Below are 25,911 nucleotides of genomic sequence, written 5' to 3' on the forward strand. Positions count from 1 at the left end.
GGAAAAAACTCCCCTTTACAAAAAAAAAAAAAGGTAGTATAAAATACTTTAATTAAAAAAGAGGTCACAATATCACATTTTCTTTTTTTTTTTTTTTTTATGTATTGATTTGAGAGAGAGAAAGAATGGGAAAAGAGAAAGAGAGAAACATCAATTTGTTCCACTTATCTTTGCATTCATTGGTTGATTTTTATATGTGCCCTGACCAGGGATCAAACCTGAACCCTTAGCATATAGGGACGATGCTCTAACCAACTGAGATACCCAGCCAGGGCTCAAGATATCACATTTTCAAACTTTAAAGTTAGACATATAGTTCAGCCTAGAAAGTTTTACATTAAAGTGTTACAGGTGTATCATCATTATTTAAGTCTAGTATCTATGAGAAAGCTGGAAATGGCAAATAAAAATATACTTAGAGCTTTACCCTTCTAATATTATCATGGCTATTTCAGCAGAAACATTAAGAAGTGGTACAAAAAGCAGAATACTGGCAGCAGAAAAGGCACCTTTGTGCTGCTGTGGCTGTCCTAGCTTTCTTTATCTGGCCTGGGACTGCCAGTGCATTTTAATATCACAGCCTGTGAAGTCTACAGATTACTAAACTATAAACACAAGCCAACCTGCTTATGCTTTCTATTTGAGAATAATGCATCTGACAAACCGTAACATCAGTATCCTCTTGGTTCCAAATGAAAAGTAAAACTTATCTGTAGATCTCTGAACACCTCAAAATAAACTTTAAACTATGAGGTATTTTTCTCAAGCAATCATCCCTGTGACAACTGTTCAAGAATTTTAGTCTATTTGCAATATCAATTTGTGATTTTAGGAAGAAAAAATTTTAACATTAAATTTTTTTTTTATTTTTCAATTACAGTTGACATGTAAAATTCTATTCATTTCAGGTGGACAACATAGTGATTAGACATTTATGTAACTTACAATGTGATCCCCCCTGGTATTTCCAATACCCACCTGGCACCACAGATAGTTATTACAATATTATTGACTATATTCCGTATTCTCTGCTTTACATCTCTGTTAATGTTTTTAAAATTTTTTATTGATTTTCAGAGAGAAAGAAACATCGATTTGTTGTTCCACTTATTTACCCATTCATTGGTTGCTTCTTGTATGTGCCCTGACTGGGGATCAAACCCAAAATCTTGGCATAGCAGGATGACACTCTAACCACATGAGCTAACGGGCAATTTGTACTTCTTAATCCCTTTACCCTTTTCACCCGGTTAACACATTTTTCTTACATCAGGTTAGTATTTTGCATAGAGATGTGAACAAGCCAGTCATGTAAATGAGGTGTGATAAGAGGAAAAATAATTTGAGCAAACTGATTTTAAATGAAGCGACTGAAAGAAAAGGGCATGCAGTTTATATCTGAAAGAGGCCCAATAAGGAAAAAACAATTTATGGACAAACATTCACGAAGGGCAATGGCTTTGTTCAGTTTAAGAGCACTTCTAGGCATTACATTGAAATGTTGGTTTACTTTAAAAAATAAGATTCATGTTATTTGAGAAAGGTGTATGCAGAAAATTAGCCAAATCCTTTTTTCCAAGCCTCAGAAACACTAATTTACATCAGAAAAACAGATTCCACTTCAGAAAGGAAGAGGTAGTGACCCAAATGGACCAGGTTTGGCAACTCAGGAAGAGCCCAGAGCTATCATTACTTGAGAAGGAAAACAGAGATCCTTGGAATAAATTAGTCCAATTTTGCTGTCAGGTTCTTTTGTAGAAAGCAGTAACGATTTCAAGTATTCCATTAATATTGGCAAGACCAGTCATATTTTTAGCTTCTAAAATAAAGTTTCGAGTTTGTTTCTATCAAGGTACTTGTAGACTCAGAGAGCAGGGCACTTAAGCCTTTCAAAGGCACCCCACTTGCATCCCACTTCTGGTTCACCTATTCAGGGCTGAATACATTATTTGATATTTATATAGTTTATATATACTCTTAAGGAGCCTTACATTTAGATTATTTTTAAAAATATATCTTTATTGATTTCAGAGAGAGGCAGGGAGAAGGAAATTGAAACATCAATGATGAGAGTCATTGATCGGCTGCCTCCTGCATGACCCCGACTGGGAATGGAGCCTGCAACCCAGGCATGTGCCCTGACTAGGAATCGAACCACGATCTCCCAGATCCTAGGTCAACACTCAACCGCTGAGCCATGGCTGGCTGGGCTAGATTGGTATTTTTTTTAAATGTTTTTACTGATTTCAGAGAAAGGGAGAGGGAGAAACATCAATGATGAGAGTCATTGATCACCTGCCTCCTGCATGCCCCCTACTGGGGACTGAGCAGCATCCTGGGCATGTGCCCTGACCAGAAATCCACCATAGCCTGGTTCATGAGTATATGCTCAACCGCTGAGCCACGCAGTCTGCCCGCCAGGCAAGAGCTTCCATTTAGAAAATGCCAGGTAACTGTATAGCATTGCTGTGCTTAATACCCAACCCTATATTTTTCCTTCTTTTGATAATAGGACGTATTGCTCCCTCACAATAAACTTTATTTTCAGGAACAATAAAATCTGATTACTTAGAAAACCAGGTCTTTATGTGAAAGAGTATGAGTATTTAGATATCAACCAAATTAGTGAGCAGGGAAGTCAGAATGAAAAGAGCCTCTTTCTAACGGTCTTAAGAGAACATTTACAAGTTGCAGTTGTGTGTCCCAACCACTGTATATGGAAGATAAAGCTTCATTTTCCTTTCATTTAGAAAACCAATTATCTAATAAATTTAGTGTTTAGGTGCTTCTGGCTTATCTTTAAAGGGAACCCCTTGGTTTGCAAACTTTCAGCTGAACTCTCTTAACATCTTTTAATGATTTATCCCTGGTCCTGCAGATTTTAAGAAAGCCCAGACATCAACTAAAAACTTCTCAGAAAGCTAGTTTCAAGTACAAGAATTCTTTTCAGTCTAAAGAGGGTAATGATTACACTTACAGACAGTATAATGAAAAAACATCAATGCAGTTTATTTCAACACTTCTAATTTATGAGAAAAACCTCTTAAAGCTACATCAGAAGTCGATTCATCAATACTTAACTTGGAAAGCATAAGCAAGAAAGACCCAACATTTTATTGGGACTACACAATTTAGCACAGTACTAGGCACCATACTAGAACAACAAACACACACACACACACACACACAAAACTGAAGTAGGAATGACAACAGACACTGTTAAACTCCAGGGGATCAATGAACCTCCCAAAACTGTATACAAAAAGTTGTGTAGTGTGTGCACTTTTCTGGGGGAGGGGTCCCATAACTCCAATCAACAGTACAAACTAGAATTCTAATCTTCTTCCCTATATCTGCAGTATAGAAAGCTGTGGATGGACCTCAGGAAGTTCATTCCTGTACATCTAAGAGTCAATTTTCATGGAAAGAGGGTAAAAAGGAAAACAAAAGTAACTTGCAAGAACTGGGCAGGGGAAACGCCAAAGTGCTGTTTATCTTTTAAGTTTAGTAACATGTTCTGGTTTAGAGAGGAGAAATAGGGACCTAAGTGGTAATATAAGCTGGAAGCAAGGAGACTCCTATGGGATTTCTCAAATCCTTAAAAAAACTAAAGTATAAAGCATTAATAGCAAGAATTTAAAATGCAATTTAACTCAACTCCAATTTTCAGTTTCTGCATATTAACAACTTATTTTTATTTTTAAATATCACAAACTTCAATCAGAATATTTTAAAAAATATTCTGCATGCATTTAACAAATCTGACAAAGGACAAGTATCCAGTTTACTTGTGTTATACTATGAAGTTTTAACTGAACAGCCAGTTAACATATATTTAAGATCATTAATTACAGGTAACAATGAAAAAGTCAATGTATTAATCTGATGGCATCCTATCACTAAGCAATGTTCATTAACACTATTAGTAATTACCCTGGAGCACAGGCAAAATGTAGATGGAGGAATTTCCCTCAAAAGCAAGTTTAAGGGATCAAATATCATCATCATCATCATCATCATCATCATCATCATCATCACTACTGAGGATAAAGCTGCTGCATGTGGACACGGCCCCTTCTTCCCGAACATTCCCCACACCACCCACAGTCCCTTTCTCATCAGAATCATCAGAATTCTCGTTGGAATCCTCATCAAAGAACTTCTCGTTGGAATCCTCATCTTCGAGCATGTTTTCATCTGTACCTTCCTCATCCTCCTTTGCATCTACTTCATCTTCTTTTTCGTCTGAATATTCAAACATCTTCTCATCTGCATCTTCGTCGTCCTTTTCATCAGCATCTTCAAGCCCCTTCTCATCTGCATCTTCTTCGTCCTCTTTTTCATCAGACTCATCATCAAAAACATTTTCATATGTATCTTCTTCCTTTTCATCTGATTCTTCATCAAACTCTCTCTCAGAGCCCTCCTCATCAATAACTTTTTCAGAGCTGTCATCATCAAATTGTGATCTTTCAGAGTCATTTTCTTCTGACTCTTTTTCGAGAAGATTTCCACTAAACCCGTCAGAGCCATTCTCATCAAACTCTTTTTTGAGGACATTTTCTTCAAATTCTTTCTCAGAGCCATCTTCAAACAGCTTTTCAGAGTAGTCTTCTCCAGATTCTCTTTCCGACTCGTCTTCTTCAGACTCCTTTTTGAGGCCATTCTCTTCAAAATCACTTTTGAGTCGCTTCTTTTTGGATTCTCTTCTGGGGCCATTCACTTTAGATTCTTTTTTAGGACAACCCTCTTCAAACCCTTTTTTGGAACAGCTTTCCTCAGACTTTCTTTCAAGGCAGTCTTCTTCATATCCTTTCTTGGGGTAGCATTCTTCAGCCTCTTTTTTGAGGCCAATTTCTTTAGCATCTTCTTCAAATTCTCCATCTTCTGTTTTTTCAAACTTCTTTTCATCTATAGGCTCTTCAAATTCCATTTGAGTTTCACCTTCTTCAGCATTCACTTTAGATGTGCTAGGATGTTCTGAAAAATGCCTTACTCTAGAAGGCCCTGCTCCTTCCGAAGCACAGATGGAATTTGAACGCCGGAAACCTCTATTGGCCTCAGGAGAATCGAGGAAAGCCTCCCATCCTTTCAGTCTTTCCTCCCTTTCTCTTGTGGTCTCCTCCACCTGTGCATAAATGGGAATTGCCAATAAAATAAGTTTTAGGCGAAAAGTAACAACATCTCTGAGCATTTCTAAAATTGACAAAAGTATCCTGATTTTATAAGGTATTGCTTCTTAGGAAATCAAAGCAATTCCCTATCTTCAGTTTTCAAAACTTTACAACTTAATTTACTAGAGGTGACCTCAAGATCATTTAAATAAATGTCCAACACCACAGTACTGCAGAAATGTCTCATCAATTAAAAAGTTAAAATTCTGCCTGTATTTTACAACACAGAAAGGAAAAGAAACATTTTGGTTAACGTGTTCTTTTCGTATCACTATTCTGAGCAAGCCTAATTTCAGACTTGCAAACTGAAAGGTTGAACATTTTTCATTCTATGCTCTGAATGCAAAGTATTATTTAAAAGTACTACTATTACATTACACAGATTAAAGCAAATCCAAACTTATTTGAAGGACTGCTAGACCAGTGTTTGTTGGGAACATTATGTTCCCCTGGTAGTTGGAGAATTTACCTGATAATCTGTAGTTCCATCCCACGCTTGGGCAGTGATTTGACGGCCACCAAACCACCGTCCATCCAGGGTTTGAATACAATAATCAGCTTCCTCTGGATCTCTGAAGGACACAGAGGCCACACCATCTGGGTGTCTCTAGAAAGACAAGAAAACAAAGGAATAAATGAGAAAATTCAAAATTAAACATGCACATTTGACAAAGTAGGTAAGTAGCAGTGTTCTTTCTGATAAATTGAATAAAAGATAACTATGTATGAAGCCTTTCTTCCCTTCTACCCCAGCAAGTAACACGCAGCTAAGCTGCTTCTTTAGCTTAATCTTTTCTAGCAAGAACCAAGCATGATGTCCTCAGAAATGTTTCTGCTGACAACACTATCTAGAACAGGCAAGACAGCAGAGTTCTTAAATGTGGACTCTAAAGTCAAACAGCCCTGGGATTCAATCCTGGCTCTGCCACTTAGCAGCTAAATGACCTTGGGCAAGGTGCTCAATCTCTATAAACTTTCAGCATCATCTGTAAAATGGGTATGATAGCACCTACCTACCTCAAAGGACTGAGGATTAAATAAGATAACATGTAAAGTAGCTTGTGTAGTACACAATAAACAGTGACTCATTTATTATGTGTCAATTTTGGAAGTAAAAAAAAAGGCTACGGGGACATATACAAGAGAACATTTTTCTTGATTGTTCTTCTCCAAATACAGGGAGGAGAATCATTCAAGAGCAGGAAATGTGGGCAAACAGGGAATCACACATTTTTCTTGTACTTTCTTTACCTGATCATATACTCTAGAGTGATGATAAAGGGAAATAATCACAGCACCAAATCTATCAAAGCCTTGACTTACAATTCATGCTCATCTAATTATTGCTAACAGATGACTACCACTAGATAGAAGACCTACTATCTAAAAACATTCATGTAAAATTGGGGCATCCTGACATCCAGTAATAACTTTTCACTGGAAGAATGATTGCTTCAGAAATCATTTGTCCAAGCCACGAACTTACATCAAACAGAAGGAGTTTCCTAATTTGTCCAAACTTTGAACACTCTACTCGAAGATCTTCTCTGATCTCATTCAGCACCAACGGATCATCCTGCAAAAATACATGATTCAAATGGGTTTGCCCCTTTCTTTAAGTACACATCCCAATAATCAAATTTCTTGCTTTGACATACCAACAAAAAGGTTTTAAGTTATTTATGTCTGTTTGTAGTCTACAAAATTAAAAAAAAAAACACACAAGTCAAAATCAAACGAAGTAAAACTTCCACAGCTGCTGCTACTACTACAGGTCTGCCCTGCTTTTAAGACAGAAAAAATGCGCAAGTATGGGTGCAGCAGGAGTGTACAGTGGCAGACGAGGGGGAAGGGAAGTGGAACTGGAAATCCCAAATAATGGCAGCTGTAAAGGCAGGAGAAGTCCGGTGGCACATATTAAGTCAGAGACTGCTAATTACTATGTGTTGCATGGGCATGATGTCTGTGCCAATGACAGCCTTTTGCTTTGTGTTTTGCACAGATTCCTATTTACAGAAATGTTGTAATGGGGAGAGATATACCCCTTTCATTGACTAAGTGTTCTAAGATTGTTCTTTGTGCTTTCAAGATTCTATTTTAACTCATGCAGTAAACTTCCCTTACAAAGATTCCTGTTCACCTTGTCTCCTACACATTGCAACAGAACCACACAAATAAGGAGCCGATATTAAGCACACAATAAAACATGTTCTTAGCTGTTGCTTTCTTGCAACTACAAGCCTATTAAGAACATTCAAGCACTGCTGTTGAGTTCAGGTGGACCCCCCAACCCCCCAGTAAAAGGTTTTATGATTTCCTGTAGGAATTAACAAATCTTTCACAAAGGCCCAACGCATGAAACAGGCTCATAAATGTATTATCAACTTGAACTGCAACTACATGCAAATATAAATGAGTATATCCTACGAATTCCTTTTTTATTTATTGATTTTTAGAGAGAGAGAGGAGGGAGGGAGAGGGGAGGAGAGGGAGGGAGCGAAGGAGGAAGAGGGAGGGAAAGGGAAGGAGGAAGAGGGAGGGAGGAAAGGGAAGGAGGAAGAGGGAGGTGGGGAAGAGGGAGGGAGGTGGGAGAGAGATACATCAATTGGTTGATTCTTGTATATGACCTGACTGGGGATCAAAACCGCAACCTTGCCCAGCTGGGCGTGGCTCAGCAGTTGAGCATCGGCCTAGGATCCAGGAGATCGTGGTTTGATTCCCAGTCAGGGCACATGCAGGGTTGTGGGCTCGATCCCCAGTCGGCGGCGTGCAGGAGGAAGCTGATCAATGACTCGCTCATCACTGGTGTTTCTATTTCTCTCTCTCCCCCTTCCCTTCCTCTTTCTGAAATCAATAAAGATATATTTAAAAAAATTAAAAACAAACAAAAAACCCCTGCAACCTTGTGTATCAGGACGATGCTCTAACCAACTGAGCTACCCAGCCAGGGTCCTACCTACAAATTTCTATTGAAGTACAAGAAAGACATTTAAAAACGTTTAAATTCACTTATCTCACAGGTTTTTATTTTCCTCACCAACTAAAGAAGAACTGCAAAAAAGTACAAAAAGTGGCTTTTCCCTTCTAAAGTTCTCTCAGAAAGCAAAAATAAACAACTGGTAGGCAGTTATTAGAATTAATTTTAAAATTAAAAATATCCTATAAATCTGTGACCTCTAAAACTACAGCTGGAAGGACTCTGGATTTTCCCTACTTATAAAATCTAATTTTGGAGAAGCCAATTTGTTTTATATAAAATTATCAGACCTGAGAGGAATGGGGACTGGAACATAAAAGTTGTTTGGTAGTCATATGGTGGCTTTTCAGTACAGTGTGGCTCCTATCAGATTGCGTGCTTTCCGAAGGCAGGAATTGTGTTTAAATGAGTTCTGTATGTCTGAGAACATAGCACAGTCTTTTAGACACAGTGAAAAGTCAATAAAAGCTTTCTCGAAGCTCTATAAACTATTCGTAGTACCTCTATTTTGTTTACTAAGAGAAATCGGGATTACATTAAAAAGAAAAAACTGTTTCAAAATACTTCCTTTGTGGGAGGAGGGGAGCACTGTCTTTATGTCTATATCAAAGTCTAATGTTCTTCCTACGAGGATATCAAATTTTAGCTAGTCTTCCCAGACTTCTGTTTTTACTTATACCAGTTTAATTAACTTTTCACTGCTTTATTGTCCTGAAGCTTTAAGATAGTCCCCTGCTCTAGGAAAACTCTTTAACATAGCTAAGCATGGAAATTTTCTAAAAACAACACTTTGCAGGCAACAGACCTGAGACTAAAATCAGACTGATACATTGACACTTCCTAGAGTCAATGCTCATAACTTTCCAGGGTGGTGTTTTGTTTTCCTAGGAAAAAATAAACCATATTTCTTTTCTTTTTAATCCTCACTCGAGGACATATTTACTGATTTAGAGGGAGAGGAAGGGGGCGAGAGAGAGCAAGAGACATCGTTGTGAAACACTGATTGGTTGCCTCTCACACGTGGCCCAACTGGGGACCAAACGCAAAACCAGGTATGTGCCGACCAGAAATCAAACCTGCAACCTTTCAGTGTACCAGATGATGCTCCAACCAACTGAGCCACACAGGCCAGGGCCAAATCATTTTTCTTAATCCTTCCTAATCTAAACTTACACTGTCCAAGACAGTGGCCACTAACCACATGTGGCTACTGAGCACTTGAAATGTCACTAGTCTAAAGTGGGGTATGCTGCAAGTGTGAAACATGGGGAATATTAACAGCAAAAAAACAAGGTAGACAGAGCCCTGGCTCTCATGGAGCTCACATTCCAGTTGAGGAGACCCAATTATTTCAGATAGTAAGAAATGCTATGAAAGAAACAAAGAAGAGTATAATATAAAGTTCTATAACTCTAAAGAACAATTTACACTAAATAAGTAAGGGTGGTGTTTTTTAAACCAGATTCTTTGAGTTAGGTTTGCATTTATATTCACCCTCAAGTGTTAGAGGAGTGTGGAATGTGTGAATCCAGGACCTAAAGTCATAGATATTAATATGCCTCCTAATAAAAAAATCAATTACTTACCAGAGGGGTAAAATGTGATGAATTGTAGGCAATTCTGGAGTTGTATCTAGTAGACTAGATACCATGATCCATCAATGTATTGCTTTTAAAGCCCCATCTGGTAAGGACTGCATTTCAAAAAGCATTTAGCATGAAAGTGTATTTTTAAAAGATACTTCATTATCACTGCAAGTCTAAAGCTCTATTTCAAGATTCTTCAGGATTTCAGTCAGGAGAAACATCAAAAATCTTAAATAGACCAAGTGTATTCTCCCAATGATCTCAAAAGATACACAGACTCCATAGGTGCATAGTAAATCCTACCATATCACTATTCACCTGGATGGTGCTCAAGACCATTTTGGGGTCCTAGTATCTAAGGGGGCTAAAATGACACTGCCATTCTAACTCTGTTTAAATGCACAAAAGGAATAAGAGTGGGTTTTGGTTGCAAGTAGATCATTTGTAAACCTGTAATTTTACATTATGAACATTTTTTTATGTGTAAGCTACTGTTAATTTCAGAATCCAGGAAGATAGTAAAGACATGTTCTTCCACAAATAATCCTAACCCCATTGGTCTATGCCACAAAACAGAGATAAGAACAAGAGGCAGAATGCAACACGAGGTACCCTGATGGCAATTAACATTCCTTAAACCTCTCTAGTAGCTCTTCCTTTATTTGCTGTTCTTGGAATTTTACATAGACACTAATATTATAAAGTCCTCCTAATATCCACTAAAGACTTTTGTAAAAATTAGGTCCTGAAAAACAACCTCCAATATTTAAACACCAGGGGCTGTATTTCATTAACCTAACTTTTATTTTATTATTATTTTTTAAGCCTCACCCGAGGGTATTTTTTCCATTGCTTTTCAGAGTGGAAGGGGAGGGAGGGGGAGAGGGAGGGGGAAGAGGGAGGGGGAGGGAGACAGACAGATAGACAGACATCGATTGGTTGCCTCCTGCAAGAGCCCCTACCCGGGCTAGGATCGGGCCTGCAACCAAGGTACATGCCCCTGGCTAGAATCAAACCTAGGATCCTTCAGTCCACAGGCTGATGCTCTAACCACTGAGCTAAACCGGCCAGGGCTAAGACCAAACTTTTAGTACTAAAATGAAGTTTCCATTTCCAAGTGTGAAACTGGTCCGCACCACCAAATCAACCAGGACTTACAGCTCCCATAAATCTTTTTTAAAAAATGTTTTTAGAGAGAGAAACATCAATGCGAGAGCAAAGCATCCATGGGCTGCTTCCTGCATGCCCACCACTAGAGATTGAGCCCGCAACCCCGGCATGTGCCCTGACCGGGAACTGAACCAGCAATCTTTTGGTGCGTGCAACAATGTTCAACCAACTGAACCACACTGGTCAGGGCCCATAAATCTTTTAATGATTATATTTTTTATAATTTCCCATACCAAGTAGCTGCCATTTGGGGCCACAGTATGTATATTAAACAGTCTTACCTGTGATACAATAAAAAGAACACTGAGCTATACATGGGAAAATCTGAAAAGTTCAACTGACTGATTCTTTCTACATTTTCCTACCTTGAGGACTACATAAATGTGCAGCGTGTGGCATAAGAAAGATGGGGGGAGGCAAGCTTTGGGCTCCCTTGAAAGTAGGCATATCAATGTTTCAATCAGTAGGAATACTATACCCTACCTCAAAATCCATAGGATGAAACATATTTTTGATGATGACAACTCGTTCGTGGCGCATTCGGGATGACCCATCTCTTCTCTCAGGTCTCCAATCCAACTGCCTAATGCCATAAAGTAGAAATAATCCTGAATATTTCTGGATTATTTAATAATGATAATTACTGAATATTTAATAATGATAATTATTTGATTTTTTACTGAATATTTAATAATAATTATTTTATTCCAAAACAACAATGTATATTTTAGTCCCTGTTCCATTCAGAGAACTTTGTGGAAAAAAAAATAATGGGCAGGTGAAAAAGATGGACCCAGTATCTGATATCCCCAGAATATACAGGGTGGAGCAAAAGTGGGTTTACAGTTATTCGTATGAAAAATAATACAATAATGAATAAATAATAACACAAGAATGAACTCTGTGTTTTGCGTACTCACAACTGTAAATCTACTTTTGTCCCACCCTGTATATTTTTTTCAGAACTGCTGTCTGGTTACAAATATTCCAATGTCATTCCTGAAGAATTGCTAATTATTCAGCATGTACGACTATTTAGGAAGAGATCTTCCGAGGCTAAAAAATATGTTCAAATTGTATTGGTTTTTAGACATTTTATGATTACGACAAACTGCATTTAAATACATAAAGCTACTCATTCTTTGTTGCTACAATCTTAAATTTTACTGACATTGTTTATAAAAACTGCAGGTATCTGTTTTAACTATTCCTGTAAAAACTATAGGCCATCATGACTAAATGCTTTTAAGATCATTTATCAATAGTTTAAGCAGTGTTACAAGTGTTATCAGAACTCACTGTGGGAAGAGTACTCATTTTGCCTACTTTCTTAAAACTAGCACATTTCAAAACATATTAAACAAATGGATTAACAGAAACTTGATGGCATTATGCATATACTTTATGTAATACATAATAAATGACAAAACCTATCATTTCAAATTCCTAATTCCTACCACAAACCTGTATGTAAAACTTTAGCTCTTGGTGTAGCTGATTTCAATCCACAATGAAAATGAACTAATGGCTCTGGTATACAAGCCTAAACTATCATATTTAATCTGATGTGCAACATCTTCCAGAGATAGCTCTCTATCTCATTTAAGGCCCCATTGTACTACAAATGAACACCCCAGAAAATGAAAAGCACCACTGCTGCCAAATCATGCTATGGTACAGATTACTGAAGGTTCCTGAAAACCTAATGAAATTCTTTAAAAAGAATTGGTAGTTACATTTGGTGGAACCGAACTAGGTGGCTATTATCAAAAGCATATTCTAGGATACCTATATGAAATCTTTTAAAGAGGAAAAAAAACAAAAACACAAACTTTTGTTGCAGAGATAGCTTTTTCTTGTAGTCCTTGCACTTCTTTTTCTTCTTTGAGGCATCATATTCCCCCTTCAGTTGAAACTTTGCCACCTCAACATGTAATTTGTAGCCTCTAATTTCATCTTCATCCAAAAGTTTTAATGCAAGATCCACAGATTCCCTCTTTATAAAGGGAAAACAAAACATAGTCAATAAGGTACACGCTGAAATAAAACTTCAGGAGTTTTTTCAGATGACGACTATACATGCAATAATAATTTAAACATAACTACGCACTCTGGGATAAAGAACTCTAGAATGCACATCAGGAAACCTGCATTCAAGACATAGCTGCCCCCAACCAGTCATGTGAACTTGGGCAAGTTATTCAAGATCCCTGAACCCGTTTTTTCATCTGTAAAATGGGAACAGTAATGCCTTCATCACAGGTTCTTGACAAAATTAAATGGAATACACATAAAGGATAGTGATTGGCATATGGTAGTTGCTCAATAAATTATATCATAATTGAAGTAGCTTTGCTTCTTGGAGTCTCAATTTCTCAACTAGAGAATAAGGCAAATGAACTTGTGTGACTTCTAAGGTGCATTCCAGTTTTAAAATTCTAAGATATTCCTTCTTAAAAGACTAGATGACTAAAGTAACAGGGAATAGCATAGCCAGCCTTTAATTTTTTTGTTCGCCAATTAAAATGTAGCTCTGTAACATATTGGGAAGTAGATGATTATCGACAGCTTGTACATTAAATATACTATGGATTCTGGGTCCTATACAAAGGGGGCAGTTGTCAGTCCTACAGAGTCAAAAATCTGAGGACCTGAAGAGAACATGAAAGGACAGCTGAACTTAGCTGCATAATCAAATATGGATCCTGGAACAATTAACTATGTTCTTCTGGAACTCTATTTACTGGTTTGCCATGCACTTTTATGGGTCATAAATTGTACACGTGAAATTTCTCAAAACCCCATTTTTTCTTTTAAAATCCAATCAGACCCCCTAAGAATCTGTTCACAGGTTTTTAACAATCCTTGAAGAACTTGCCAATTTTCAAACTCCATTTGAAAATTATATAACTACCTTCCTATAATGGTGACACCTATGTCCTGTTCACGAACCAGGTCAAAACCGTTATCTCCCCAAAAGGTGTCAGTTTAATCCTGATTTCATGGAAATGCTGTATACTCACAACACACCTGTGGTGTTGGTACTGTTCTTTTATCACTTTGATTTTACTTCGTAATTATTTTCAGGTTCTATGACATATGTGTATGCCATCATCATACCCATTTCTTTTACACCCTGCAATAATGAGTAGCACCTGCTCCTAAGATAGGTGTTTCAGAAATGATGAACGCCTTTAACACTGAGCTTTACCTGTGCAATTTATGACACCACGAACAGAGTTCTGCAAATTTCTGTTAATAGCATTCTCTCCCATTAAAAAGATATTTTGAAGCACTAAGCATAAGCTATCATCTCCTTTATGGTCTAACTCAGGGGTCAGAAAACTACTTTTGTAAAGAGCCATTAGTAAATATTTTAGGCTTTGTGGGCCACGCAGTTTGTGCTGCAACCACTCAACTCTGCTGTTGAAATATATAAGTAGGCATAGACAAATGTGTAAATGACTGGATGCAGCCATGTTCTAAAAAATTTTATTAACAAAAACAAGCAGTGGGCTGGAGTTTGCCAATCCTTGCTTTAATTCATTCAAATGGGCAAATAAAATATTACTGGCTTTTTCTCTGTGGATTCTGAGAATGTGTTCTGAAATAATTAGATTCATATACTCTGAAAGAGATCTTTGCAGTGAGAAGTCTTTTACCACAAAAGCACTTTGGTCATATAACTTACACAATACTTTGACCTGATACTACATTTTCTTAGATAAAACAAGTGAATAACCTTACCAATGTGATACACACAGGCACAACCTGAAATTTGTTTCCTTCACGTCCTGTTTTGAATAGTTCTCTTAGTAATCTTCTATACAAAATGATAGCTTTGGTTCCTGACTTAAAAATGGAGATAAAAGAAACTTATCTGACCACATAACTAACCTTCAAATAACAGCAAAGTCCATCTCCTTTAAGATTTCCTTGATTGTCTTTGTAGAGCTTGACCTTAAACTCTTCTGTTTGAGGATCTCTCATAATAATGCCAAACTTGGACATGAGCTGTATAAATTCATCCAATGTAATGTCTGGAGGCAAACCTATTAACATTAGGAAAAATTTCTTAAAATTTATAAAAGCACCTAAATAAAGGTGAGGATTATTAGCATTCTACCAATTAGAAAGCTACAACCTAGATGAACACAATTTTGATTTTCTAAATGTATGTAAAAATCTCTCTATAGAATTGAGGAAATTTTGTGTTTTAATGTATTCAAACATACATTAAAATTATGCTTTGCTTAGGTCTTGTATCAGTGAATCTGAAGAGACAAACTGACACAAGTAACCTAAAGTAGACAGAAAGGATGGCACGCAAAGTTACATACTTAGTTTTCCTTAGTTTTGTAATAAACAAACATATTCCTTACTAATGTAAAGAGCTGAACAAAAAAATGACGCAAGAATAAGACAGACTTTAGAGAAACTGAAAACTAAATATCACTTTGTGAAAAATATCTAAATCAAGTATTTTCTATTCTGAATCTGTTTAAAAAGGTATACATACCAGACACATATACATTTGTATTTCTGTCTTCTTCAACATGAAACCATCCTAAATGTCAAAATGAATAAATAAAACACATGCAAGAAAAGGTTAGTCACATTATAAAATCCTGACAGTGTGGCAGTTTCTCAAAACTTCCAGAAACTTTTTCTTACCCTTAGAACAAGATAGACTAATTTCAAACTACTGTCCAGCTTTCAATGTATTTGACTCTTTTGACAGATAATTAGTTTCAGAACCCTATCTAAAAAAAAAGAGAGCTAGTTTATCTTTTAATAAAATGTTATTGAATTTATTGGGGTGACATTGGTTAATAAAATTATATAGGTTTCATTGTGTGTTCACCACCCCAAGTTAAATCTCCTCCCCTCACCATTTATCCCCCCTTTACCTTCTTCTACCGCCCCCCCCACTCCCCTTCCCTCTGGTAATCACCATACTATTGTCTGTGTCTATGAGGGTGTTTTTTTAAAATTTTAATTGATTTTAGAGAGAGAGGAAGGGAGAGAAAGAAACATTGATATGGGAGAGAAACATTGATCAGCTGCCTCCCCTACACACCCCAATCAGGACCAAACCTGCAACCCAGGCATGTGCCCTGACTGGGAATCAAACTGGCAACCTTCAGGTGCATGGGACAATGCTCAACCAACTGAGCCACACAGGCCAGGGCGAGGTTTATTTCCTCCCTTAATCCCTCCACTTTTTTCACCCAGCCCCCTAATACCCCTCCCCTCTGACAGCTGTCAATCTGTTCTCTGTATCTATGACTCTTGTTTCTATTTTGGTTGTTAATTTTGTTCATTAGATTCCACATTTAAGTGAAATCATATGGTATTTGTCTTTCTCTCACCGGTTTATTTCACTTAGCATAATACTCTCCAGGTCCATCCATGATGTCACAAAAGGTAAAATTCCCTTCTTTTTTATGGCGAGTAGTATTCCATTGTGTAAATGTGCCACAGCTTTCTTATCCACTAATCTACTGATGGGCACTTGGGCTGCTTCCAAATCTTGGCTATAATTCTGATATTTCCTTTAAAAAAAGCCTCATCTTTGCACTGACTTTAGGCCTTCAAATTAAGTTGCTTCTGACTCCAATCTACTGTTAGACATGGCCACGCTGAAGCAAAACTGACGTAAGTTCAACTTAATTAAACTCATAAAGTATAAAAAATATCCTTACACAGAACTGAAACAACCCACTCAAGGCCCACAAGTTAGTGTGAGAGCCAACATATGAACACAAATAATGATTTTAAAAACTCATCTCAATGATACCTTCAAAACTATTATAATTCTCCAAAAAGTATCTATATACACATACACATGCACATTCACATTTTTTAATTTTTACACTCATGTTTTGCAAGCTAAATCCACTTGCCTGATTCAGCCTTTCTCTTTTCTCCCCTCTTTTTGGGATCAGTGGGTTCAGGGGTTTTTCTTTGCGGAGGTTCCTCTGCAGGCCTAGCACTAACATCTTGTACATTTGCAGTAGAGCTAGATGCACCATCATTAGAAAAGCCATAATTGGCCTGGTATGTAGCAATGAAATCTTCAGTGATCTGAACAAGAAATTCAACACACACATATAGAGAAATTAAAACCTTATTTTCTCCTGTAAAAAGTTTACACTGTTTTACATTATAACATATTCAGTTATACAACTTAGCACAGAAGTGTTTCTGTGGAAAATAGTTGTAGCAATAAAAAGTAAATACAAGAATAGTCACCTTACAGGGTGGGGCAAAAGTAAGTTTACAGTTGTCTGTATGGAAAATAATACATTAATTAATAAATAATAATAGAATATTCTCACAATTATAAACCTACTTTTGCCCCACCCTGTACATAAAAAACCGTGCATAAAATGAGAAAAAAATAAGACATGGGTACTTGGATTATCAACACAAAAGTCTGAGATACTACTAAATTATTTTAACTGATGTTAGCACCTTTCTAATTGTTTCATTTATAAATTACTACCTCTCCACTGTATACTTGAGTAAGGCTACAAGAACATATAACAAAGGAAGTACCAGATAACAATAAAACAGAATAAAAACCAATAGCCAACTAGTAATATAACAACAGAATTAATTTTTCTTTAACCATACAGATGAACAAAAGTGTATGTACACTAAATATTTATATACCTGTATGCAAAGAGAACAGAATGGAATTTTGATATGGTATATAAAGAATGGGGCTAATGGCAGTAAATTTTAATGTTTGTTTTCACTTAATCATGAATTAAGTCATATTATCATTTACTGTCATAAAAAAATTAAGAACAAATCCAACTTACATCTATCCTCCTGGCTTTTAGGGAAGAAAGCAAAATTGCACAATGCAAGAAATGTAGTTATATCTTCATACCAATGGATGAAGGCACACATAGGAACGGGGGGAAATTTTTAACTCTAAGTTTAAAGAGTTATGGGCTTCCATAGCATAAAAAGATAAGTCACAAGTTAATCTAATTATCAGGCTATTGTTAAAAGAACTCAGAAGGCTGAAGAAACCAAATCTGCACTTGAGCTGGCACTACCAATACAGGAGTGAAATACAGTTGGCCACTGAACAATGCAGGGGTTAGGGATGTACACATCTTGCTCAAGTCGAAAATCTGCATATAATTTGACTCCCCCCAAAACTTTACTACTAATAGCTGACTGTTGACCAGAAGCACAAGGTCAATTAACACATATATCGTATGTTATATACAGGGTGTCCCCCAAAAATGTATACACACTTTAACACCTGATAACTCACTTAATTTTCATTCCTTTTCAGGTTTAACTGATTTGAAATAATGTGTGAAGCCAGACTAAGCTTTGAACAAAGAAAATTTATCCTAAAGTACCACTAGATTTTTTTAATGGGGATACATAAAAGGTAAAGTTTACGATACAAAACTGGCAACAGTCGATGAACTGAGGGCACACAAATACCAAATGAAATGATTCTTGATGTTTGCGATTTTGTTGCTTCCCATTATGAGCAGTGCCTGGACCAGAAGACAGGCATTGACAAAAAAAATTTTCATTTCTGTAGATTCTTTTAAATTTTGAAAATGAACTGTATGTTAATAAACAATGACTTTATAATCATTCAAAGTGCATACATATTTTTGGGGGACACGCTGTATATTGTATACTGTATTCTTTTATTGACTTTGAGAGAAGGGAGAAGGAGAGAAACATTGATGTGAGAGCAAGACATTGACTGGCTGCCTCCCGAATGCCCCCACCAGGGACTGAACCCACAACCTGGGCACGTGCCCTGAGCGGGAATCAAATCATCAACCCTTGGGTGCAGGGGACAATGGCCAACCATCTGAGCCACACCAGCCAAGGTGTATACTGTATTCTTAAAGCTACTGAAAAAGTTATTAAGAGAATCATAAGAAAAAACACATTTACAGTACTGTACTACATTTACCTTTACAATAAGTTTACATGATCTAATTACAATATGAAAATAAATTCACGTATAAGTGGACCCAGTTCAAACCCTGGTTGTTCAAGAATCAACTAGTAAATTTAACAATTTGGAGGAATTGGAACATATACATAAACACAAAATGGGAAATAAAGTAGTTGAATAATTTTTTAAGTTAAACAATGGAGACACGGTTTGTTATTACAGGCTTGCAAGTGCTATTGGTATCCTTTTCCCCACCCATATGAGATTCTGATTAACAGGATACTCTTACTGAAAAGTTTATAGAACCAAGTCTAACACCAGTTATTTTACTGAAATAAAATGCTTAACAATTTCCAAATACTCTAAATAAATATATACATATCTTTTCCATCCGTATTCTGTGCACCTCTAGTCATATTCCTGTGGTTATATGTATGGTTCAAGCATGGGTCTAGGGACCAAATTTAATAGGAAAGTAGAGGAGCAAAGTTCAGTCAATAATGATACACAAATGGCTAGTTTTTAAAAAACAAAAAAATCAAGAAGCTGAATTTTGCACATAGTATATAAGCTAAACATCTGAATTCCCAGGATAAGTGAGGTTGGCTCCCTGAGAGTAACAGCTACCAAGTTTGTTCTTGGTGTTTTTCCTCTTTACAATAAAAAGCAGTCACCAATGTAATAACCAACTGTGACCTTAACAGATAAAATTAATAGGACATAGAAAAAAACTTAAGAATTAAATTACATTTAAGACATCTCCCTAAAGATTTCCGTCCCTTTACACATTGGTTCTGCAACAACGGAACAAAAAGAAAGGCCACTACCCATGGGGGCTTGCTTCACCTAAAGACCTCGAAAAGAAAACGACGCTGGCCCAGCGGCCTGCTCTTCAGTGGTACCGGTGACACACACTTACCTTGGGAAACCAAGCCTTCTTGTCCAGGTCCCACTCGTAGGGGGTGTCATCTGGCTGCTGCCCAAAAGAATTGGTTTCCATACCGGGATCTGTCTGGGTGTCTCCGTCCTCAGTGTCTCCGTACAATTTCTGCATTCGCAACTGCTCATCAAAGTCGTCTTTCGCATCCAAGTTGTTGCTCATGTTGCCAACTTAGCCCAGGGGCACAGTCCAGGCAAGCTGAAAGGCCGAGATGAGGCTAGAAGGGAACAGAGAGAAAATGAGGTCGGCCACGCTCTGCCCCAAGGTGCGCCACCCGCAGCGCCCCAACAGCCCCCGGGAGGTCGGGCCACTCAGCAGCCGCGCCGCTACCTACCCTCCCCCGCCCGCCGCGCGCCCAGACGCTCCCCGCTGGGCTGTGCCGCCGCCCACCTCGCTCACTTCGCCGGGTCTCCAAGCCGCCACTACCTCCAGGGCGCGTCGGGAGGCTGCACGCGCACCGCCACCGCCTACCGGGTATGAGACGACTGCAGATACCGAGGCACCGTAAGGAAAACACGAGAAACAGAGGCCAGCTCAAACCGACGCAGTCGCCATTGTCAGCGCGTCGAGACGTCCGGGGTCGCACGCGCCGACACGCCCACACTGGCGTCAACGGGCGTCGACGCAGGCCTGGGGGCGGGGCCTAGGGGGCGGGGCGCTAGGGGGCGCGCGGCTGCCACGCGCAAGCGCCCACGCGGACCGCCTTGAGGCGGCAAGGGGTACAGGGTGCTGGGGCCTAAGGCAGGCAGGGTTGGTTTGGGCCAAGCTAGAGCGGCAGCCCGAAAGTATGGGAATAGTCAAACCCGGTGGACAGATGTCGGGCGCCGCCATGTTGGGGGCGGTGCACGGGTAGGACGGAACAATATTGTGTTGCTGGGAAAAAGGCGCGCCTCCTTCGCCCAAAGGCCCCTCCTCCCCGTGGGAAACGCGTCTTTAACTTGTTTCTTCCTGATTCCGTAGGATAGGCATCGGTTCTGGTGCATCTTGGTAACCTAAGCTCCTAGCAGGGAGTCTGGTGTCTAATGTGTGGTGAGTGAGTGAGTGAATGAAGGAGCGATGGGTGAAGGACCAACCTTTCTCAAGCCTCAGTGCCCTGCTTGATCTCTTTGGTACCTTCCTCAGGCTGACGATGGACTCTGCGGAAAGGGAGGGAGGGCAGCACTTAGTTGCTTGCCTCTTGTACTCCGTGATTCAGAGGTACTCAAGCTCCAAACCTGAAAGAAACAAATATCCAGGCGCAAACACCAGCTTTACTGGCTGACGAACTAAGCTGCTTTTGTCTTTCTTTAAGAAAAACACAGAATGCTTCTCCTCAAAACAAACTTGTTTTTCCCAGAAATTACACATATCGCCGAAAGTGAAGAAGTGTATAATTTTTAATTGGACAGATATTTATTGAGTTGCAGCTAAGTGCCAGGCACTGTACTAGGCTCTGGCGACTCAACTGTCAACATCACGGGTACAGCTCAGAGGACACACACTCATGGTGGTTGGGAAATGATAGGATGGAAGTACGGGATGCTGACCAACAACAGTTTTCAAACTTTTTGGTTTCAGGACCCCTTTACACGCAAAAATTATTGAAGACCCCAAAGAGCTTTTGTTTATGTGGATTATACTTATTAATATTTGTCACACTAAAATTAAAACAGTCATTTAAAAGTATTTATTAATTCCTTTAAAAATAACGAATCCATTATGTGTAAACATAAAGCTGCTAAACATAAAATTGAGGGTGGGGAAAAGCATCCCAAAAGAAATTATTTCTACTATTTCTTTGTTTCTAAACATTCTAACTCCCCAATTACCAGCTGTGTGAATATGGTTTCCACCATAACAATGATTTTTAAGTAGTATCTTGAGTTCTTTTTTTCTTTTTTTTTTTTTCCAATTACATTTCTTTTTTATGATGTTCTTGTGTTGGGAACTATTGGAGAACTGAACTTGCATGCATTTTTATAATATAGATAATATGAATTTTATTAGGCTCATTTAAGCATCAGTAAATATTTCTTCCTGGATCCAAAAATAGTATACAGCTGTTTCCAGCAATGTGTTATGGACTCCCATTTCATTCCTGGGTGAATTAATAGCATAGGTGATAATGTGCTACATAACCCTAGTGCCTGCTGAGTGCCTGCGATATCCACAGGATCCTCTGAGTAGGTAGTCAAAAAGGTTCCTCATGCCTGTGTCCCATGTGACCCAGCCACCCTAGCCCAAAGGCTATCCAGAGGCCTGTGAAGCAACTTGACAGGGTAGCCCTGCATTCTAGACAATTTGATGAATTGAGCCAATTAGAGCCTCCCCCAGTGAGAAGAATGAATCTGGAACATACAGGGACAGGGTCAGAGTAGCACAGAAGCAGGGAGGCTCATACAGGAATGGTCATAAGCAGAACAGAGACCTGCTGTGAAGTTCCCCAGAGGTGAGAGGAGAAGCTGACACAGTGATAGAGAGTCACTGAGTTACTATACCAGTGGAGTTGGAAGCTAAGCACACTTGTACCTAAATGGCATTCTATTAGACCATGAGACCTGACAGTTATTTTTTAAACAATGCTATTGTCTCTATGAGGCCTGGCTCCTCTTTGTTCTTATTTCCCTATGTATTCATAGAATTAACTCCCTAGTAACCAAGGTAATCTGAAAGCATCTCTGTCTTCGTAACCTGTCTTTTTTAAGATTTTTCGCAAGTCACAGAAATGCTCAAGATAAGCAAAAAGGGGGGACTCATTATTATAAGATAGGGGGGATCTCCTGAAACTCCAGGATAAGAATGTAGATGGGCTGCCTGAAGGGCTGCTGTACCCAGGAAGCCAAATCCATCTTGGAACCCAGACAGCTGGCTTATTTCCTAATATCTTCTTCATTCTTCTCTCTTTGACCTCTGTACATAGTAATCTGTGCTGTACTCCTAGTCTGATAGGCCATGGCCTTTTTTTATTATTTTATTTTATTTTATTTTATTTTATTATTTTATTTTATTTTATTTTTGTTTAAAATATTACAGATGTCCCTTTTTCTTCCCAATGACCCGTTCCACCCCATCCCACCCCCTTCCCGAGTCCCTCTCCCCACCGTTGTCCGTGTCCTTGGGTTGTGCATATATGCATATAAATTTTTTGGGTAACCTCTTCCCCTCCACCCACCCGCCCTCCTCCATCCCTCTGACATTCGTCAGTCTCATCTATGCTTCCATGTCATTGAATCTATTCTGTTCATCTGTTTATTAAGTTCTTTAGATTCCACATATAAGTGAGATCACGTAATGTTTGTCTTTCTCTGGGCCATGACCTTCTTGGTGGATAAAAATACATTAACCTGGGAACTGGATGGGGTGGCGAGTGGAGGGCGGTAGTCCAGTGGTGGGAGAAGGAGGCGGCAGCGGCAAATCCCTATAAATGGCGCCAAAGCAGGACCCAAAGCCTAAATTCCAAGAGGGTGAGCGAGTGCTGTGCTTTCATTGGCCTCTTCTTTATGAAGCAAAGTGTGTAAAGGACAAACAAGTGAAATATTTTATACATTACAGTGGGTGGAATAAAAATTGGGATGAACAGGTCCCAGAAAGCAGAATACTCAAATATGTTGGCACCAATCTCCAGAAACAGCGAAAACTTCAAAAAGCCAATCAAGAACAGTGTGCAGAGGGGAAGATGAGAGGGGCTGCCCTGGGAAAGAAAACATCTGGTCTGCAACAGAAAAACGTTGAAGTGAAAACGAAAAAGAACAAACAGAAAACACCTGGAAATGGAGATGGTGGCAGCACCAGTGAGACACCTCAGCCTCCTCGCAAGAAAAGAGCTGGAGTAGATCCTACTGTTGAAAATGAAGAAACATTCACGAACAGAGTTGAAGTAAAGATTCCTAAAGAACTAAAACCATGGTTTGTTGATGACTGGGAGTTAATTACCCGCCAGAAACAGCCCTGTTATCTTCCTGCCAAGAAGAATGTGGATTCCATTCTGGACGATTATGCAAATTACAAGAAATCTCTAGGAAACATGGATAATAAGGAGGATGCTATTCATGAAGTTGCGGCGGGGATAAAGGAATATTTCAATGTAATGTTGGGCACTCAGCTGCTCTACAAATTTGAGAGACCACAGTATGCCGAAATTTTCGCAGACCACCCTGATGCACCCCAAGTTCCATGTGTATGGAGCGCCACATCTACTGAGATTATTTGTACAGATTGGAGCGATGCTGGACTATACACCTCTGGATGAGAAGAGCCATGCTTTGTTACTGAGTTATCTTCACAATTTCCTAAAATACCTGGCAAAGAATTCTGAAACTTTGTTTAGTGCCAGCAACTATGAAGTGGCTCCTCCTGAGTACCACCGGAAAGCTGAGTGAAGCACTTACTTACACTTATGTTTGGATCTCTGTAACACATTTCTGTTCTTAGTCCTTCTCTTGTACAAATGATGTACTTTTAAAATGTTAGTGTATAATAGAATTGATGTTTGTTTTCTGTTTGATTTTAAACAGAGAAAAAAGGGATTACAGCTAACCCCCCCAAAAAAACACATTAATCTACAAAAGCAGAAATTGCTTGGCCAGAGAAGTCACCTATCTGGCCTAGGAACTTTTTCTGGAAAATTACTGAACTATACCAAATGAGATTTTTTTTTTAATGGCTTATTCAAGCTAACTCTATTTGGGAATTTTCCTGTCCCCACTTCCTATAATCTCAAGACTAGTGGAAATAAAAGTAACTCCTTTTGACAAATGATTGATAGGTCCCTGACCTAAAATGGTTTTAACTGTAGAAATTCTTAAACCCAAATTTCTATTTTCAGTATATATGCCAGCGTTAAATGTTTTGTGACACTTTCATCTTCAATGACAAACACTTGCCCATTGGACATTTTGGTTATAACTAAGTTTGTGCCTTTGTTTTCCTGTGTTATAGCATATTATTAAGTCCATTATTCTAAGTCTGGGTCTGAGCAAAATTGAGAAGTATATAAAATTTGTTTTTCATGTGTCCCATCTCTCCACCCATTTAGAGCCCTCTCCAAAGAAGTGATATCTTCCACAGTAACATTTCTGGCACCACAATGGGCAGTGTGAAAGAAAATGGAGATATTGGAGCGTACTTGTTAAGTTAGTCCTGACAAGGATAATCTGTAAAAAATAAATAAAATAAATAAAATAAATTTAAAAATACCATCTCCTCCAAAAAACAAAAGCAAAAAACAAACAAACAAACAAAAAACACACAAAGCCATGAATTTTAATCCCAACTCTTTAACTCTCTAAGGGAGACTGATGCCCTATAAAACTAAGGAATTATTTTATATCGGACCCCTAAGTCACTTTGGGATTACTTAGAATGAAGAAAATGAAAGCTCTTTGAACTCTAGTTTTATCAACTGCTAAAAGGCTCTCTCTTGGCTTTTGTAATCTGGTACTTGTATCAAGTTATCTCTAAAATGTTATACCTAGGAGAGTAAAGATGTAATTTATACCCAGAGTGAGGAAAATAGTAAAATCTTTGGGAGCTTTTTGACTTGAAAATAACTTAAATTTTGGGATTAAAGTGGGTTCTCAGTTATATTCTGTCAAAAGTATTGTTTGTATTTATTTATTTATTTATTTATTTATTTATTTATTTATTTATTTATTTATCTTTATTGTTGAAAGTATTACAGATGTCCCCCTTTTCCCCCATTGATCCCCTCCACCCGACATCTGCCCCCCAGGCCTTCTCCACACTATTGTCTGTGTCCATGGGTTATGTGTGTAAATTCTTTGATTAATCTCCCCCACACACTTCCCTACCCCCACTTTCACTCTGATATTCCTCAGGATTGTTTTTAGAATATGAAGTTACACAGTGTTATTTGAAGCTTTAATATTTATTTGTTTTTCTGCACTTATTACACTGTCCAACTTAAAATAATACTAATACAATATTGGCACCCCCAAAGTAAACCAATTTTACAGAAATGTAAAGTCTAGTGTTAATATATATCCCCTTTTTGAGCTACATTAGCAAAGGTTTATAAATACACAAGCCATTTAAAGAAAGCTCAAAGCTACCAAAAGCACACTCCCAAATCATGTTTTTGAAAATGCTAATTTAGCTATCTCTAGTGCCAAACA

General features: G+C 38.3%; 1 protein-coding gene and 1 pseudogene across 2 annotated transcripts; one reads left to right on the forward strand and one right to left on the reverse strand.

Moving 5' to 3' along the window:
* Positions 1-2,985: 2,985 nt before the first annotated feature.
* HTATSF1 (HIV-1 Tat specific factor 1) lies at positions 2,986-20,377 on the reverse strand. 2 transcript variants are annotated; one of them, XM_087813560.1, is made up of 10 exons: positions 20,270-20,377; positions 19,778-20,015; positions 16,814-16,994; positions 15,427-15,474; positions 14,805-14,959; positions 12,740-12,903; positions 11,391-11,490; positions 6,661-6,750; positions 5,644-5,781; positions 2,986-5,128 (listed from the first exon to the last, which is right to left on the reverse strand). In XM_087813560.1, the coding sequence occupies exons 2-10, from the start codon at positions 19,958-19,960 to the stop codon at positions 3,992-3,994; spliced, it is 2,196 nt and encodes a 731-aa protein (XP_087669686.1). In that variant the 5' UTR covers positions 19,961-20,015; positions 20,270-20,377; the 3' UTR covers positions 2,986-3,991. The 2 variants fall into 2 exon arrangements, with proteins under 2 accessions (XP_087669686.1, XP_087669685.1); XM_087813559.1 differs by having other exon boundaries at positions 20,189-20,277.
* Positions 20,378-23,201: 2,824 nt separating this feature from the next.
* Positions 23,202-24,193, forward strand: LOC107539932 (mortality factor 4-like protein 1 pseudogene; annotated as a pseudogene).
* Positions 24,194-25,911: the final 1,718 nt, after the last annotated feature.

This window comes from Miniopterus natalensis, chromosome X (assembly GCF_054644295.1).
Source record: "Miniopterus natalensis isolate mMinNat1 chromosome X, mMinNat1.hap1, whole genome shotgun sequence".
In the NCBI taxonomy this organism is placed as follows: Eukaryota; Metazoa; Chordata; class Mammalia; order Chiroptera; family Miniopteridae; genus Miniopterus; species Miniopterus natalensis.